Below are 20,349 nucleotides of genomic sequence, written 5' to 3'. Positions count from 1 at the left end.
AAGGAGGGCATTTGACAGAGAGGGTAGAGCAGGAGGAAAGAGAGAGGGGAAGGGAGGAGAAATTAGGTATTGTGGCCTTCGTGGCATGGGTAGTTACTGGTATGGCAGAGGCTAAGGGTAAAACAGCGATGGTGAAGATGATTGTTAGGATAGCGGTTCAACATCTGGGATTGGAAGGTCTGGACTGGGAGGTGGTGTGTAGCGAATTGGCTGAGGGGGCTGAGAGGGACAAAGCAGCCCAGAATAAGATCGCAGGGGGCAAGGAGGGTCCCGCGGAGGGGGGCTCAGACAGGAAGTAGCAGCATTAGCTGCACTCCAATGGACAATGTAGTTGATGACGGGGTCCAGTAGAAGAAGAAGAAGAAGGTGAAGAAGAAGAAGAAGAAGAAGAAGAAGAAGAAGAAGAAGAAGAAGAAGAAGAAGAAGAAGAAGAAGAAGAAGAAGAAGAAGAAGAGCCCATAAATACACCACGATGCGTCTACACTGCCGGAAATTCAAATAAGAAGAAGAAGAAGAAACCTCACTTGCCAGTGAGTGAACTGAAGTGAGCAGTGATGCGTCTTATTGTTTACCGAAGACATTCATTCTAGCTACCAAGTATGGCTTCACTACCGCTAACAGTTCTCAAGTTCACTAGCCCTTAGCCCTCCAGCAACTGGCATGTCTTCACCCATTCCCAGTATGAACACGACGAGGGGACTGTAATGAAATTACATGTTTTCAGTTTGAGGACATTGGTCGTGGAGTTACTTACCTCGCCTACGCTAAGTGCAGTTAGCTTGATTGTCCAGCTGGTGGAGCCAGAGCTCCTTGTGTATCTGCAACGTGAGAGAACATAACAGAAAAACAGGGAGAGATTGGATCGTAAAGTCAACTTGATGTCACCCGCTGATCGTTCGGTTGAGGTTACATTTACCTTTGTCTATATTATTCAGATTCGTAGAAAATATATGCAACTCTTCCTCTTTTAGGTGTTTTTGAGTTTAGATATTTAGCTCGTATCCTATTGGAGGGTGGCTGCCACGTGACGAGGATGTGTTGGGAAGTATGAATGAATGAATGAATGAATGAATGAATGAATGAATGAATGAATGAATGAATGAATGAATGAATGAAAACTTTATTTAACAGATTGCAGAATGGGTACAGTACAGTACGGCTCAATACACACAATTGTTAAGGAGATGCAGACCAGAGAAAGACGTGTGTCTTGTTTACATCAGGGTCCCCCATTTTCAATTCATATACGTGAAAAGCGTTACATTGTTCTTAAATAATTCCTCTACGGTTACTTTTGTATAAATGTAGACATATCCATATATCGGACGCTACACGTATGTTGCCTGAGAGTATTTATCTTACACGTTAAGAGATATTATGCATCATCTCTGCATAAACCCACGACCGAGAGTGAGTTGTCGGGACATGACGTCGCTCCGCCGGAGACCACTCGGTATAATGATTGATTGAAAGTTTATTTTCACAATTTTTTGAGCAGTGAGATGGAATTGGAGCTATTCGTAGCCCCTTGAACTGTTTCTAACAACTGCGCATCATGTCAAAAAACAAGTTCTTCCTCTTCCCTACTGACCTTAATAAAGTTTCAAGTTTGTTTATTATTTCCCATAATAAAATACAGAATATATTATGATGCAATGCTTGCTTCTGCATGAGCCCCTGAGAGTGTGCTACATACAGTATATATATATAAAAAAAAAAAAAAAAAAGTAAGTAAGTAAAATGAGTAACAGTGAGGTACAATGCAGAAATGAGTCATCATCATGCTAATTTTCTCACAACTGGACTACTGCAATTCCCTCTACTCTGGTCTTCCGGACAAAACCATCTTCCCCCTCCAGCGCGTTCAAAATGCTGCTGCCAGGTTGGTCTCCGGCACCAGAATGAGGGACCACATCTCCCCAGTCCTTGTCTCCCTCCATTGGCTCCCAGTGAGGAAGATAATCAAATTCAAAACCATGCTATTCACCTACAGCCCTCAATGGTCTCGCTCCGGCCTACATTGAGGAACTCTTGGTCCAACCTGTCAGCTCCAGGTCCCTCAGATCGAATGACCAACTGTGTGTCTGAGGGTCCCGCGGGCCAAACTGGTGACAAAGGGTTTCCGGGCCTTTGCAGTGATGGAGCCGACACTGTGGAATAAGCTCCCTCTCAACATCAAGTCTGCCAACACCGTATAGACATTCAAGGCCTTGCTTAAAACCCACTTTTTCACTCTGGATGATCACTGAGTTACTTTGCTGTTGTGTTGTGTGTCTGAGGTGTACTTATGTTCGCTGTCTCCATTGTCCATTTATTCATATTATTCCCCCCCCCCCCGGGCTGTGCGCCGGACCGATGTAAAAATTTGCTGGGGGGGCATTATAAATGAAAATATCATATTATATCATATCATACCAACTGAAGAACACAGTGAGAGCCCACAGTTTATATACTGGTACCAACTGAAGAACACAGCGAGAGCCCACAGTTTATATACTGGTACCAACTGAAGAACACAGTGAGAGCCCACAGTTTATATACTGGTACCAACTGAAGAACACAGTGAGAGCCCAGTTTATATACTGGTACCAACTGAAGAACACAGCGAGAGCCCAGTTTATATACTGGTACCAACTGAAGAACACAGTGAGAGCCCACAGTTTTTTTTGTATTTTATTTTTTTATTATTTTTTAAACAAACACATAAACAAACATGACAACACAAGATTAGATATACAAGCATTAATTAACAGTGCACATCCAATGAAATCACCATTTAGATAAATGTCTTATACAAGATATACCCCTAATACCTGCTATCTAATACCCTACACACATATGCTCTTACTCGCACCCCCCCCCCCCCGGACCCCCCATTGGATAATCCACCCATTATCATTCGCTCCTAACCAGACACCACCATTATATGCTAGCTTTTATTCTCTCCACCACTTCTAACCACATTGTCATTTTGGATTCATTGAGACCCAAAATTCTTGCTGTAGATATTTCTAGATAAATCACATCGAGATATGTAAGAGTCCAGACCTTCCGGCACATTTTTTCCGGTTGAAACCATCGTGATGCTATCAGCTTTTTAGCCACTGTGATACCAGATAAAACCAATCTCTTTAGCTGTATAGATACTGCATACTCAAAAACATCATTCAGCAGCAATACAGAGGGGTGTACAGGTATATTCAGAGTTAAGAGATTTGATAATTGCTGGGTCACTTCTTTCCAGAATATCTTAACTGGTGGGCAGTCCCAGTACATGTGCATAAATGTCCCCTCGTCCCCATTTGTACATAAGGAGCAGTTGGAGTCTTGTTTAAGACCCATTCTGTTCAGTCTTATAGGAGTCAAGTATGTCATATGAATATAGTTAAGATTGATTTGTTGATGGTCCGGGTTCCTTGATGTAAGTCGAACATTTGCCCAGGCTTCTTGCCAATAAAAATCTTTTTCCAGGTCTGGTATATCCCTCCTCCAGACTGAGTCTAGGTGGAGGGTTTCATACGAGGATGTTAGTAATTGATGATACAAATCTGATACAAAACCTCTCGATGTCTCTCTTTCATAGAAGAATTTGTGGTATCTGTGGTGTACAATTGGTATCCTTAATGGAACACTGTGAGCCTTCAAACATAACAATAACTGTGCGTAAAAATAATATGTGGAATCGGTGAGATTAAATCTTTTTTGTATTTCATCATAACTACAAAAACCCTGTTTGTTGAAAACATCTCCTAATGTGTGTATGCCTTGCTTTTCCCATCTAGGGGGAAATTTATTCCAAATAAATTTGTATGCGGAAGAGTGTAATTTTTTCCAGTAACCATCTGGAGGGGGTAACGGTAGCATTGAGCTGATGAAGTTGATTCTAGGTAAGACATCCATCTTAACTATTGAAACCCGTGCCTGTACTGAGTTTTTAAGTTTTGACCACCTGTCAAAGTCGTATTTGATTTTATTTTGGATTTCTATGTAATTGTGCTTCACCGTTTGGCTTATGGTAGGGAATACTTCAACTCCCAAACATCTAAAGTGTTTAACCATTGGTATATCTTCTGGAAGGCGTATATTTTTTGCAGGGGCGTTAAGTGGAAGGAAAGCCGACTTTGGCCAATTTATCTTAAATCCCGATAGGTCGCCAAAGTCATCAATCAACTTGAGAAGATGAGGCATTGCGGTGTTAGGGTTTTGCATGAACAGTATTACGTCGTCATTTTGTGTTGTGTGCGCTTGATTACGATTGGTTCTATGAATTAGGATTGTCTTATATATTGTGCTAAAGGTTTTAATGATAAATCGAATAGTCCGGGACTAAGAGGGCAACTCTGTCTAGAAAAGCGTGATACCGGAAAGATTTCGGAGGTGATTATACCTGTTGTAATCATGGCCGATGGGTCTTTGTATAATACTTTAATCATATCAATTAATCCTTTTCCTAACCCCATCCTTTCTAATACTGCCCATAGATACGACCATTCCAACCTATCAAAAGCTTTCATTGCATCCAGGGACAGCATCGCCTTAGGTGTGGTGTCGTCCTTGCTGGCATCTAGTACGTGTAGTAATCGTCTTATGTTATCAGTGATCAAGCGGTTTCTTATGAAGCCAGTTTGATCGGGATGAACTAAAGACGTCATATGCTTTTGAAGTCTGATGGCTAATACCTTAGAGTACAGTTTGATATCGGTTCCGAGGAGGCTTAAGGGTCTATAACTACCGCACTCGGTGGGGTCTTTGTCTTTTTTAAGGAGGACTGTTATGAGTGCAATATTGTCGTTCTTATGGAAGTTCCCCTCCTTGACTGAGTATAAAATCATATTAAGTAATAGGGGTCCAATTATGTCCCAGCATGAGAGGTACATTTCTGGTGGGATACCGTCTCTTCCTGGAGCCCTACCACTTTGCGTTTCGGATATGGCCTTCCTGAGTTCCTCTAGTGTGATAGGTGTTTCTAACTGTTTAGCGTCATCCTCTGAAAGTTTGGGGAGGTTAATTTTGATTAAGATATGTGTCCATTTTGTTTTGATCAAAGGTCGTTTCTGATTTATACAAGTTGGAGTAGAACTCTTTGAATGTCGCATTTATTTTTTTAGTGTCTGTTACAAGTTTAATTTATTATCATTATTATTAAGAGTGGTTTTGCAGGTCTCAAGCTGCAGCAGCATGACATCAAATCACAGCACTGCAAATGTTTAGCCATTACAGCAGGTACAGTAATGTTAATAAACAGATGGATGATACTTGGCATAGTGAATATCCCAGGAGGATTCATTAATAAAGGACTTGACTTTAATTGAAAACGACCACAATGTCATTGGATAGAATGTGCCTAGTATCACTATGGAATTTGCGAGTGAATAGTGATTATTATTTAGCTCTTATCCTTAAGAGTCATAGTCCTAGCAGTGTTTGTTATTAAGAGTGAAATAGTCATAACCGTTCTCAAGTTCACCAGCTTTAGCCCTCCAGCAATTGGCATGTCTTCACCCATTCCCAGTATGAACACGACGAGGGGACTGTAATGAAATGACATGTTTTCAGTTTGAGGACATTGGTCGTGGAGTTACTTACCTCGCCTACACTAAGTGCAGTTAGCTTGATTGTCCAGCTGGGGGAGCCAGAGCTTCGTGTGTATCTGCAACGTGAGAGAACAGAACAGAAAAACAGGGAGAGATTGGATCGTAAAGTCAACTTGATGTCACCCGCTGATCGTTCGGTTGAGGTTATTCGTTTCCTTTGTCTATATGATTCAGATTCGTAGAAAATAATATGCAACTCTTCCTCTTTTAGGTGTTTTTGAGTTTAGATATTTAGCTCGTATCCTATTGGAGGGTGGCTGCCACGTGACGAGGATGTGTTGGGAAGTATACTTGAATAGCGTTACATTGTTCTTAAATAATTCCTCTACGGTTACATTTGTATAAATATAGACATAACCATATATCGGACGCTACACGCATGTTGCCTGAGAGTATTTATCTTACACGTTAAGAGATATTATGCATCATCTCTGCATAAACCCACGACCGATAGTGAGTTGTCTGGAAATGACGCCGCTCCGCCTGAGAGTTTTTCGGTATGATCCCCCGCGATTGAAGAGCATTTCCCAGTTATCGATAAATTAACAATTTTTGGAGCAGTCAACAACTGCACATCATGTAAAAAAAATCCTTTTTGTTCCAAAAAAATTGCACAGCGCAGCGTGTATGCTTTCTACAACGCAGTTGTGTTTCCTGGTTCCTCTGATTGGTCACTGACCTATGCTATTACGCCCCCTTTACACTCTCACATGACTCGGTCCAGCTCCAGCAGCAGCGGGCGTTGTAGAAAGCATACACGCGGCCCGCGTATCACCTTTGTTGATAAGAGCAGTATCATCAGAACATGTTTGCATATGGCACATGGCCTTGCTGTGTCTGCAGTCCGCAGTATAGAGCACAAAGAGGAAGGGAGCAAAAACTGTTTCCTGGTGGGCTCCAGTTTTTGTCCAGATGACATCCGATACTATGTCATCCAGCCTGACACACTGAGGTCGAGGAACAAGATAAGATGCAGTCAAATATCCCTGTATTTCTGAAGCTTTTTCTTTTTTGTGGGGGGACATAATTACCAACATAATCCTAATTACATTTTCTATAATGCTGATGTAATTGAGGAATATATAAAAGAAAAAAAATAATTGCACTTAAACAACTGTACACATATCCAAAACAGACAATAATAATAATGCAGGACCTGCTCAGAGGTCTTTAATTGTCATGCAATTATCCTCCACACACACTTTCTGTAGGATCGCCGATGCGATTCGTCTCTGCGATTAACCCATCCCATCGTCCTTCCCCCCAAGGGCAGCCGGGAGCAGACAGGCGTCAATGTGAGCCGTGTCAGGGGACCAATCCAAGTGCTCCTGTCCGTCTTCGTCAAGGACGCCACAGCGTTAGCGATCTGTTTTTCCATTGGGTTTATCTTATCGGGGGGGGGGGGGGGGGGGGACCCTTGCGAGCACGGGGAGAACATGCAAACTCCACACAGAAAGGCCTGGGAGATACCCCACCTGGGTAACTGGCATCATGGAAAACTGGTCCCCAAGTGGGAATCGAACCCTGGACCTTCTTGCTGTGAGGCGACAGTGTTAACCACTACACTGTTGCTGTAGCATGATATGTCTCTCTGGGCAGCAAACGTGGAGAAAATGAGCAGCGAGTTATATCACAGAGAGGGCTAAGCTGACTGTAGTTCTGCCTGCAGTGTAGCGCAGGTAGTGCCTCAGTCTGGGAGGGAGAGGCAGGAAGTTGATGAAGGCCGGGTTCCTCAAGCGCAGGCGACTGAGGTGCCCTCGGATCTGCAGGCGACACAGATGCTTGAGTGCGTGCATTCTCTGAAAAGACAGTTCTTAAGAGTTAAGTCACACAAATATTATCTGTAGGTTCAAACGTCGTTGTTGTTGTTAATTTTTTAAAGGAGAGGGTTAACGGACTCTTACGTTGGACGTCACATATCTCCGGCCACTGTGTCTGCTCCTCCAGCGTGTCCTTGAGCTTGGTGCACAAGGTGACGTGGTCTGTGTAGTCCAGCATGATGCGCACCACCAGACCGGACATGTGTTTGAGCCAGTTCACCGTTACCCGCTACAAATGTCCTAACCCAGTTGTACAGTAAATTACCAAGTATTCCAATGTACAGTGTACAGTGTCCCCCCTACCCAACCCCCCCCCCCCCCCCCCCCCCCCCCCACCTCCAATGTACAGCCCCAACCCCACCCCACCCACCCAACCTCCCCAATGTACAGTTTCTACGTCAAATGTATATACACTCTTTTTCTGGACACTTCTTGTATCACAAACAGTACTGTATTTGCAAATCTGATATGTCATAAATGTATAGATGTAGCAGTACTGTCTATCTGTATGTCATGTATGTCATTATGTTATGATGAATTGAAAATGGGGGACCCTGATGTAAACAAGACGAAAGTCTTTCTCTGGTCTGCATCCCCTTAACAATTGTATGTATTGAGCTGTACTGTACTGTACCCATTCTGCAATCTGTTAATAAACTTCTCAATCAATCAATCAATCAGTCGTGGAGTTACTTACCTCGCCTACGCTAAGTGCAGTTAGCTTGATTGTCCAGCTGGTGGAGCCAGAGCTCCTTGTGTATCTGCAACGTGAGAGAACAGAACAGAAAAACAGGGAGAGATTGGATCGTAAAGTCAACTTGATGTCACCTGCTGATCGTTCGGTTGAGGTTATTCGTTTCCTTTGTCTATATGATTCAGATTCGTAGAAAATAATATGCAACTCTTCCTCTTTTAGGTGTTTTTGAGTTTAGATATTTAGCTCGTATCCTATTGGAGGGTGGCTGCCACGTGACGAGGATGTGTTGGGACGTATACTTGAATAGCGTTACATTGTTCTTAAATAATTCCTCTACGGTATGATCGCCCGCGTGTAACTTTAAAATTTTCGCAAAAAGATTATTCCAATTAAACAATTTTTGGAGCAGTGAACAACTGCGCATCATGTCAAAAAACTAATCATTCCTCTCCCCCACCGATCTTAACACTTTCTATGCCACTCACAAGTTTTCTCTGAATTATTAATATCTCGTTGAAAGCCACTCACGAGATTTCTCTGAATTTTTTTTTTTAGCGATCTGAAATCATATTGCATCACGCGAGCCTACCCTAGTCTACCCGAGCGCCGCCGGCGATCAGATGTGGAAAAAAGCGCCCCTATCGTCTCCCAGATGACATAAGGGATTTTGGAATGGACTCAATGAAAATGGATGGGGGAAAAAATCCTGTACTCCACATTTTCCAGTCCACTGATGCAGCCGGGGTTATCAGAGTTCATTCTGGATCCTCTGAGCCCCGCGGAATCATGTGTACTACTGTATCACGTTGGATCTATACACTTATCGATTTTTTCGAATGGTGATCAGGAATTGGAATATACCAGTTGGATACCATCTGATGTCAGGTAAGGAATCTATGTTATCAGTGTTAGGATAATCAGACTCATTTTGATGAAGATATAAGCTGTTTTGTGAAATGGGCTCTATCGGTTTCACTGTAAAAGTCCAAGAGGAAATGAACACAGCGATTATCCGTGCGCGGCTCGAATGTGCGTGCGTGCACGTATAATATTGATCATCTAGCATTTATTTGAAAACGATTCATAAATAGGCCGACACATATCAACGTTCTGGAATATTCCAGTAAAAGATGATTATCATAGAATGGTCCAGAATGGACTGTTTTTTTACCTCAAAACGGGTGCTTTTCAAAATGCTCTCAAACGGAAATGAAGCGATAAAAAACCAATCTGCCTTGACAGCACTGACTGGAAAAGGATTCTTTGATAAGCGACGGGCAGATTAGACATATAGCCATAATTTAAAACATAGATTAGGCGATATTAAGCGTAACATTGGCGCCGATGGTGGCATTCAAGAGCTAACTCTGGCGCCACCTCATGGCACTGAAAGTGCAATTTATTTTAATATATATATATATATATATATATATATAATCGTCAATTACATCAGCATTATACAAGATGTGGTTAGGATTATGTTGGTAATTATGTCCCCCCACAAAAAAGAAAAAGCTTCAGAAATACAGGGATATTTGACTGCAGACATTTTAATTATGTTTACAAAATGGGCAATTCTCAATTCTCGTATGTTTATAAATGCAATATAGAAAATGACTGCAAACAGCAATGGGAGGGTTATGTCAGTGGGCTAATGTAATGGCTATGTTAAGGATAAGTTAGCTAAATAAGCTAAATAATAATCACATTCACTCGCAATTTCCATAGTGATACTAATAATAATGAACGTTATTTGTATAGCACCTTTCATACAAAAATGTCAGCTCAAAGTGCTTCACAACAGAAAAATACACAGGCATAAAATGAGCACATAAAGTGCAGACATAAATTCGTTTTTCACTTTAGGATCTAACATCCAAATAGGCCACCTTGTTTATGGTTTGATTCAGTTTTAAAAATAGACAATAAAAATAAGATGGAATGGACGGAGTAAAATAGTGCAGTGCAATCAAATAGTAGAACATAATAGACATAAAATGAGCACATAAAGTGCAGACATATAAAATCAAAAAAAAAGTACAGTGCAATCAAATAGTTCTGGATTACTGTTTAATTAGCAGTTTGAAGTCGTATTTACCTTCTCTGTTTGGTATCCACAGCTTAAAACCTGACAGTCTTCCCTCCTGTTTGATACCCACTTTGACCCTTCGAACCTCCCACTCAGGGCAAACCTCCCTCTCAGGGTGCAGTTCTAGACCTGGGTCCCCACACAGTTTTAAAAACCTGACAGTCTTTCTTCCTGCTTGATAATATAATAATAACACACACACCACTGAGGATAAACGGGGCTACCGTGGCTGGACAGGGTGAGCAACTTCAAGTACCTGGGGGTCCACATCTCAGAAGACCTGACATGGACAACACACATAGACTCAGTCGTAAAGAAGGCGAAGCAGCGCCTCTACCACCTGAGACAGTTAAGGAAGTTCAGAGTATCGGGGAAGATACTCCAGTCCTTCTACTCCGGAGCTGTAGAGAGCATCTTGACTGGAAACATCACTGCCTGGTATGGAAACAGCACGGCACAGGACAAGAAGGACAAGTGGTGTGCTCAGCTGAGCGTACTACTACCACCCCTGCAGGACTTATATAACAAGAGGTGCAAATCCAGAGCCTGCAGAATAATGAAAGACCCTCACCACCCCAACAACAGCCTGTTCAAGCTGCTGCGGTCAGGCAAACGCCTGCGAACACCAGCAACTAGGACAGAGACTTCGGCTCAGCTTCTTCCCCCAGGCCATCAGAGTCTTGAACACTGAACTCTCCACACACAAGCACACATGAGCACACATGTAACACACACATGCTGCACACACTCACACTCAACGGTCACTTTACACAATGAAAAGGTCACTTAAATTTTTTTTTTTTTAAAGAACGGGAGTGGTTCTTGGATAGTAAATAGATGGATATAGCAAGTTAGCATAAGGACACATAGTATAACTATAGATTGTATAGTATAGCATTGTATAGTAGTGTACATAAGACCCAGTAGCTAACATTGTATTGCACTATCGCAGGACCTTAGCATGTCTTACCATGCTTTTTGTAAACTTTATGTACATTATACCTGTTATGTCTTATTCTTATTACTTGTATTATTGCACGAATGTCTTATTCTCATTCCTATTCTTATTACTTGTATTATTTATTGCACAATCGTTGCGGGCATGACCCCCCGCATTTCACTGTATGCTTGTATGCCGTGACAAATAAAACTCTTGACTATAATAATAAATAAAACTTTGTTTGTATAGCACCTTTCATACATAAACTGTAGCTCAAAGTGCTTCACAACAGAAAAAAGACAGGCATAAAATGACCACATAAAGTGCAGACATCCAAATAGGCCACCTTGTTTATGGTTTGATTCAGTTTTAAAAATAGACAATAATAAAAAGAGTAAGATAGAATAGACAGAGTAAAATAGTGCAATAGTGCAGTGCAATAAGTAGTAGAATAGACATGAAATTAGCCCATAAAATGCAGACATATAAAATCATTTAAAATTGTTCTGGATTACTGTTTAACAGTTTAAAGTCCTCTTTACCTTCTCTGTTTGGTATCCACAGTTCAAAACCTTACAGTCTTCCCTCCTGTTTGATACCCACTTTGACCCTTCGAACCTCCCACTCAGGGCAAACCTCCCTCTCAGGGCGCAGCTTTAGTAAGGGTCTTACGACGGCTGTTTTGAATGCGTCTGGGAAAATGCCTGTCAGAAGCGATGTATTTATAATATTTAGGACATGACTTGCAATACTTAATATTCGCTCAAAGAATGCTGTGGGTATAGGGCCTATAGGGTCAATACAGGAAGTGGAGGAGTTATTCAGGGGTGTAAAGTACTTGAGTAATTTTACTTTGTTACAATACTTAAGTACTGTTTTTGGGGATTTGTACTTTACTCGAGTATTAGGTTTGTATACTTGTACTTTTACTCAATTACATTTCAGAGAAAAAAAACATACTTTTTACTCCTTACATTTAAAATGCAGACCTACAAAGTACAAATCTTGCAGGTCCAACAATTTGAATTAGTATATTTGTTTCTCTGGCCGAACTAACGTTAATGTTATTAATGCTGTGGCTGCACTTTATTTAAAAACAGCCAATCAAATCCCCATCAATGGAAAATGAACCCGCCCATACGCATGCTGATTGGTCCTTGTGCAAGACTAGAAAGCAGGGATCTTTGATTAAACACCTATCTGAAGAATAGACAGTCAGAGTGACAAGCTACAGAAGATGGCCACAAATGATAGTACGAGAGATGAAGAGGACGAAATGGAACATTTCATTGCCCTGGAATAAAAAAAAAATTTACTTTTACTTTTTAGTACTTAAGTACATTTAAAAGTAGAAACCTTTTGACTTTTACTTGAGTGTGTTTTTAGCCAGATACTCTGACTTTTACTCGAGTACGATTTTGAGATGGTACCCATACTTTCACTTAAGTTTAATATCTGGGTACTTTTTACACCCCTGCATTCCATGACAGTTTTGTAAAGCTCAGTTGATGTAAAGCGAATTTTCCTATAGTTACTTTTTCGTTAAGTTTAGGTTAGCATTGAAGAATACACAGTGATGGTCGGATATAGGTAATTCTATTACTGATACTTTATCCATGTTCAGCCTTGTTGTTATCACTAAGTCTAGGGTGTTACCATGTTGGTGAGTGGGTTCATTTACATGTTGTATTAGCTCAAAGTTGTCCAGTAGGTTGATAAGCTCAATAGCCTTGGGGTCGTTCTTCTTATTTATATGAATATTCAGATCTCCATGTATGATTCATCTTTCACATCTAATGACACCGACTGAGATTAGCTCTGAGAATTCCTGCAGTAATATTGATGAGTATTTTGGTGGTCGGTACAATGTGATGATGAGCAAAGACAGTTCAGCTTTGAGCTCAATAGCAAGATATTCAAATTATGTAAATTCACCCATGTCAATGTCATTACATACAAACGATGTAGACAAAATAGCAGCAACCCCTCCCCCTTTCCTGTTTTGTCTGACCGATTGATAATACTTATAATTTGAAGGACAGGCTTCTATCAGCGTTGTCGCACCAGTAATGTCATTTAGCCAGGTCTCGACTAGGAACATGCATTGCAAATTCTTTTCAGTTATCAGATCATTGATTAAGAAAGATTTGTTGCTCAACGATCTAACATTCAGAAGGAACATTGTCAGTGATTCTGTGATGGGGGGTGTGGCCGGCCTTGGCTGAGTGATGATGGGTCTGAGGTTGTGTTACAGTACGTGTCAAGCGTTTCTTCTTGAGTCTTGATAGTAGTGAGAACAGGAACAGCATACCGTACTTTTCGGACTATAAGCCGCAGCTTTTTTCCCCATTTTCCGACCCTGCGGCTTATATAACGGTGCGGCTTATATGTGGACAAAACCCGAAAATCGAAATATTGCTTTTTTTACTGCATTGAAATGTTATTTATCCTTATTTGCTAAACTTAATACAACTTGTAAATGAGTTAATTCTTGTTATTTGTCCGACAGTATTGTGTCCCAATGTCATTCTCTGTAGAGGTGGGAGTCATTCTCTGTAGAGGTGGGAACTTAAAGCTCAATATAAGAGGCCATGCACCACCACCCACAGAATCGAGAAAGAGCAATCAATCTGTCAATCCTTTCCGTGTCCGGGCCGGGTGAGGTTTCCCGTGTTGAGTCAAATTAAGCCGCAGGCTCCACTCCTTACATATGGTAATTGAACATTAAAACACATGCGGCTTATAGTCCAGTGCGGCTTATAGATGTACACATCATTCAATTTAGCTGCTGCGGCTTATAGTCAGGTGCGGCTTATAGTGCGAAAAGTATTGGAACAAACTGATAGCAGTAGAGGGAGGGGGGAGGATAATGATACAAGGGAGGAAAGATGGGGGGGGGGGCTGGGGCGCCCTTCTCTGGTCGGCCATCCTGCTCTTCTGCTGAAACTCCTTCAGCTTTTTCTTTGGCTGCAGTGAGTTTGATTTGCCTGCGTTTTAGGGTTGTTGATGGGGAGGGGGATCCCTGATCAAGAGGCACGGGGGGAGGAGGAGAGTGACACAGGGGAGGAAAGACATTCTGCTTCCAGATCTGTTTAGAGAAAATCCATTATTTTGGAACAACTGTGTAATGTAGTCTTGAGCATATCAAGAGAAATGGCTTCGGTCTCTTTGAAGCCATGTTGCTCAGGAATGAGTAGTGTGGTATCAGCATGATTCATAAGACATAGATTGAAACGTATCCGCCCGATTTGTACAAGTGATGGCTTATTTTGAAGTTAAGAACCTGTACTTTCATATAATGTAAAAAAAAACAAGACCCTATTATCTGTGCCTGGCCATCCTGCTGCATTGTTTTATAACAAGAGCAGGCTCACACACGCGCCATTACACTTCTTCTTCAGGATGGTCCTCTATACCAAAAGAGAAAATTACACATGTTGATATTTACCAATATTGTTTGGTAAACTACCTAGTTATATCGCCAGCCTTTTATCTTATTACACCAGCAACTATAGCACTAGATCTCCTGATGTGATTCTTTAAAATGTCCCCAGGTGCACAGAGCTTGGTAAAACTGCTTTCCCCTTTTATGCACCTCAGGTATGGAATGAGCTGCAAGAACACCATTACCTTAGAAGCACTCCCTCTTTTGAATACATTAAAGCAGGGGTTCTCAAACTTTTTTTCCAACCACAACCCCATTTTATTTAGGATTTTTTTTGGGGCGACCCCACACCATAATGTATCGTGTAATTTCGATGTGGAATTAAGGAATATCAAAATAAAAGCACACATTGTTGAACTTGATCATGCATATTTATTAGACATTTTTATTACAGCACTATGTTATCAATACACATTTATAAAACGAGGCATATTTAGCCAAAATATGTTGCCAGAACATAAAAATCAAATAAAAAATGATTAAAAAAATAAATAAATAAATTACTGTCACCTACCCACGACCCCACTTTGGGTCGCGACCCGTAGTTTGAGAACCGCTGCATTAAAGTCTTTTACAAACTGGCCTAAAGGAAACGTGTTTTACATAACCTTGTGTTGTGAATATCGCTGGTGTAGCTTTCCCCTGTGTATGTTCTATTATGTGAAATCGTTGTTAGGTCAGACATCCTAATCCAATTTAATTGGAATATTAATTGGAATATAATAGAATAGAATAAAATTAAATAAAAAAAGTTGTCTAGAAAGCTGACACCTGCCCCCTCCCTGATCTTTGGAACCGCACAGACCTGTCTCAAACCCTGCCCCTTTTCTTTGTTTGTACGAGGAAGTCCGAGGTAAGCGACAGCTGTGATTGGAGGATCAAGAAAAGAGGGCAGGGTTTGAGACAGGTCCATTAATAACATTCGTCAAATCTTGGCATGAAGCACAAACGGTGAAGGATGTAGCTCAGAGCTCAGGCCTGCAGACCGAAGGAGCGGGCCTTGCTCAGGACGTCGTCTCTGGTCAGGTAGCAGCCGCAGAGCTGCCGCAGCCCCGTGAAGGACTCCCTGCCGTGCATCACGCGCCAGTTGTCGATGAAAACCACCTGGCGGAAAGACGACGTGCAGCACTCAGAAAACTGGCTAGATAACATTTAAGATAACCTTATTTTTTTACAGCGTCTCAGGTCTCAACAAGTTAAATTTAAGACTTTTTAACCCTTTTCACTGCCACACGACAGCAGGTTAACCCTTTACTATCACACAACCGACGGTCGCCCCCCCCCCCCCCCCCCCCCCAATGTACCATTAGCCTTAAATTGATCATTATGAATTTAAGACTTTTTAACACCCCGCTGACAGGGTTGTTTTCTTACAGATACTAACTACAACTAGAAAATGGGCAAATGGGAAATGGGCTTGCACCGCTCTATCTATCCGATCTCATCTCACGATACTCGCCCGCTCGTGCTCTGCCCTCACAAAATGCGGGGCTTCTATCGATTCCTAGGGTTAAAAAGAAATCCGCAGGGAGCTCCCGTAGCTCACCGCGTATCTCGGCGCTATTTCGGCGTCGGGGACAACCGTGCTCGTCACGGATCTGGGGTACACGAGTTCGATTCCCGGACCCGCCGTATTTTCTCAGAGTGTCTTCCCCTACTCTACATCCTATTCAACCTGTTTCTGTCGGTCATGCTTGACCAGAAAAAGCGATAAACGCTAAAAAATGAAGTAAAAAAAAAAAAAAAAAATCCGCCGGCCACAGAGCCTTTGTCTACCGTGCTCCCTACCTGTGGAATAAATTACCTGCCGTCGTCAGGGGCGCCTGCTCTGTCGAAGTTTTTAAATCCTTACTTAAGACCCATCTTTTCTCCCTCTCCTTCAACCTACCCTGATCTCACCTGGTCGGGGACTGACCCTTAGCTTAATCGGTTTATTTTAGTTAGGATGTCTGTTATCTGCTCTGTTATCTGAGAAATTGTTTAACCCCTGTCTCTGTCTCTGAGTGAATTTATCGATATAGACATTCCAGTGACCTTCTGCCTCATACTGGACATGAGCACCACCGGTCCCATGGAACAGCTTCATACCGACTTCTGTCTGGCCTTGACCTATATTCTGAGTGGTTTCTCCTGCCCCCCCCCCTGGGGCATATGGCCCTGAGCCATCGTCTTGTATCTCATCCTGTTTACATACGCTTGCAGTAGTTCTTAGTTCTATCCATTACTTAATTTCACAATTCTCTTATATACTTTTATTCTTTTTTTTTTTTTTTTTTTTTTTTTATTATTGCAAAACAAAACTTATTAAAAGTCAGTACTCAACACACAATGTATAATGAAACTTTCAGTAAAGGTGGTTAAAATATATGCAAGTACAGAAACAGGATAAAACAAAAATAGTCAATAATAACATTTTAATCGTATACCGTGTATATCCAGCGAAGTTACAATTATATAAATGTTAGTATATAATATACCCCTAATACCTATTTTCTAAAACCCTACACACATATGCTCCAGCTCAAATCCCCCCCTCCCGGACCCCCTCTTGGATAGTACCTCCATTATCCCTCACTCCTAACCAGACATCACCATTATAGGCTAGCTTTTATTCTCTCCACCACTTCTAACCACATTAACATTTTGGATTCATTGAGCCCCAGAATTCTTGCTGTTGATATTTCTTGATATATCACATCAAGATATGTAAGAAACCACACTTTCCGGCACATTTTTTCCGGTTGAAACCAACGTGATGCAATCAGTTTTTTAGCTACTGTGATACCCGATAAAACCAATCTTTTTAGTTGTGGGTTCACTGCAAACTCAAAAACATCATTCAATAGCAATACCGCGGGGTGTACAGGTATATTCCAAAATACGAGTATTGATAATTGTTGGGAGACATCTTTCCAGAATGCCTTAACTGGTGGGCAGTCCCAATACATGTGCATAAATGTTCCTTCGTCCCCATTTGTACATTGGGAGCATTTGGAGTCTTGTATAAGCCCCATTTTGCACAGCCTTATAGGAGTCAAGTATGTCCTGTGAATATAGTTCAGATTGATTTGTTGATGATCCGGGTTCCTTGATGTAAGTCGGACATTTGCCCAGGCTCCTTGCCAATCAAAGTCATTTTCCAGGTCTGGTATATCCCTCCTCCAGACATTGTCTAGTTGAAGGGTTTCGTACGAGGACGTTAGTAATTGATAATAAAAACCTGATACAAAACCTCCCAATGTATCTCTTTCATAGAAAAATTTGTGGTATCTGTGGTGTTCAATTGGTATGTGTAATGGAACACCGTGAGATCTCATACAAAGTTTTAACTGTATGTAAAAAAGCCATGTGGACTCGGTGAGGCTAAACTTTATGCATATTTCGACATAACTACAGAGGCCCTTGTTATTAAAAATATCCCCTAATGAGTGTATGCCTCTTTCTTCCCATACAGGGAATCTTATAGGTCGTTTTCCCATTAAGAGAGCATTGTTATTGAATATGGGAGTGTGATTATGCCATACTTGATTGTTAGGAAATTTCCTTTGTGTTTCCCGCCATGTCCTGATTGCATGGGTTATTATTGGGCCAAATTCTCGCTCACAATGCTTGATTGAAAGTTTAGTGTATGCTATGTCTTTCAATCTCTGTGGGGCTACTATGTTTTCTTCTAATTTTCTCCAAGATACCAAAGCCTCGGGGTCAAACCATATCTTCTTCAATGGTCTTAATGTGAAGGCATTAAAATATTGTAAAAAATCTGGGACTGCCATGCCACTGTCTGCTTTACTTCTCTGTGCGGTGGATCTTTTTATGCGAGGTGGTTTGTTATTCCAAATAAATTTGTATGTGGAGGTTTGTAATCTTTTCCAGTAGCCCTCTGGAGGAGGTAACGGAAGCATTGAGCTGAAGAAATTGATTCTTGGTAATACATCCATCTTAACTATTGATACCCTTGCCTGTACTGAGTTTTTAAGTTTTGCCCACCTGTCCAGGTCGTCCTTGATTTTGTTCTGTATTTTTGTGTAATTGTGCTTCACCGTTTGTCTTATGGTGGGGAATATTTCCACTCCCAAGCATCTGAAATGTTTTACCATCGGTATCGCACCTGGGAGGGTTATATCTTTTTTTGCAGGGGTGTTAAGTGGAAGGAAAGCCGACTTCGGCCAATTTATCTTAAATCCCGATAAATCACCAAAGTTCTCAATCAACTTGAGCAGATGAGGCAATGTGGTGTTGGGGTTTTGCATGAACAATATTACGTCGTCCGCATATAAACAAATTTTTTGTTGTGTGCCCTTGATTACGATTGGTTCTATGGATTGGGATTGTCTTATATATTGTGCTAAAGGCTCTAATGATAAATTGAATAGTCCGGGACTAAGAGGGCAACCCTGTCTGGCAGAGCGTGATACCGGAAAGATTTTGGAGATGATTGTGCCTGTTGTAATCATGGCCGATGGGTCCTTGTATAGTACTTTAATCATATCAATGAAACCTTTTCCTAACCCCATCCTTTCCAATACTGCCCATAGAAACGACCATTCCAACCTGTCAAATGCTTTCATAGCATCCAGGGATAGTATCGCCTTAGGTGTGATGTCCTCTTTGTCTGTATCTAGTACGTGCAGTATTCGCCTTATGTTATCATTGATCAGGCGACCTTTTATGAAGCCTGTTTGGTCCGTATGAACTAAAGACGTCATATGCTTTTGCAATCTGATGGCTAATATCTTAGAGTACAGTTTGACGTCGGTTCCGAGGAGGCTTAAAGGACGGTAACTACCGCATTCAGTGGGGTCTTTGTCTTTTTTGTGAAGAACTGAAATGAGTGCGGTATTTTGGTGTTCATTGAAGCTTCCCTCTTTGACTGAGTATAAGATCATATTTAGTAATAAGGGTCCAAATATGTCCCAGCAAGAAATGTACATTTCTGATGGGATACCGTCAATTCCCGGAGCTTTGCCGTTTTTCATTCCGGATATGGCCTTCTTGAGTTCTTCTAATGTGATCGGTACTTCTAACTGTTTAGCTTCTTCATCCGTAAGTTTAGGGAGAGTAATTTGATTAAGATATGTGTCTAATTTGTCTTGATCAAAGGTCGTTTCTGAGTTATATAAATCGGAGTAGAATTCTTTGAATGTATCGTTTATTATTTTGGGTTCTGTTACTAGAGCTTGTTGTTTCCTAATGGCAGTTATATCTGCAAATTTTGCATTAATTCTTAGTCGCATGGCTAATAGGTGACTAGGTTTAGAACCTTGGAAGTACTGCTGTTGTCTAGTGCTGCGTATTTGCAATTCCGATTTTTGTCTGTACATTGCTTTGATCTCGGTCTTTAGAATGTTAACTTGGTTATCTAGTCTAGTAGAGTTGTTGTATTTTAAAGAATTAAAAAGCGTTGAGTAAAGCTTTTCCATTTCAGACAGTTTTGTGTTTTGATTTTTGCGCAATATGGAGGTAAATCTATCCGAGAAATCCTTGATCATACCCTTTACCGACATCCATAATATTCTGGGATCTTGCACCGAGTTAGCATTATCTTGTAGGAATACTGTGAGAGCTTCTTTAATTTGTGTAATGAATTCCTTGTTGTTAAGCAGCATCGAATTAAAACGCCATCTTGGGGCCCGGGTAGATAGTGTACCAAATGTTGCTTTCAGGATTAAGTAGCAGTGATCTGATAGCGCATTGGGTGTCATTTCCACTTCGTATTTATCAAATATTCTCGGGGATGCAAAGACGTAATCAATTCTGGATAGTG

At 41.2% G+C, this 20,349-nt stretch overlaps 1 protein-coding gene across 1 annotated transcript in view; it reads right to left on the bottom strand.

Moving 5' to 3' along the window:
- Positions 1–14,940: 14,940 nt before the first annotated feature.
- The window catches only part of tmlhe (trimethyllysine hydroxylase, epsilon), a 32,391-nt gene continuing 26,982 nt past the window's right edge, over positions 14,941–20,349 (bottom strand). The window contains exon 7 of the mRNA XM_084320881.1: positions 14,941–15,689. Within this exon, the coding sequence (XP_084177007.1) occupies positions 15,558–15,689 (132 nt within the window). The 3' untranslated portion in view covers positions 14,941–15,557. The remainder of the gene's footprint in view (positions 15,690–20,349) is intronic.

Source organism: Notolepis coatsorum (assembly GCF_963971535.1).
Source record: "Notolepis coatsorum genome assembly, chromosome: 8".
Lineage (NCBI taxonomy): Eukaryota > Metazoa > Chordata > Actinopteri > Aulopiformes > Paralepididae > Notolepis > Notolepis coatsorum.
Note: the sequence above shows the minus strand (reverse complement) of the source record. Positions and strands in the feature narration are given on the sequence as shown.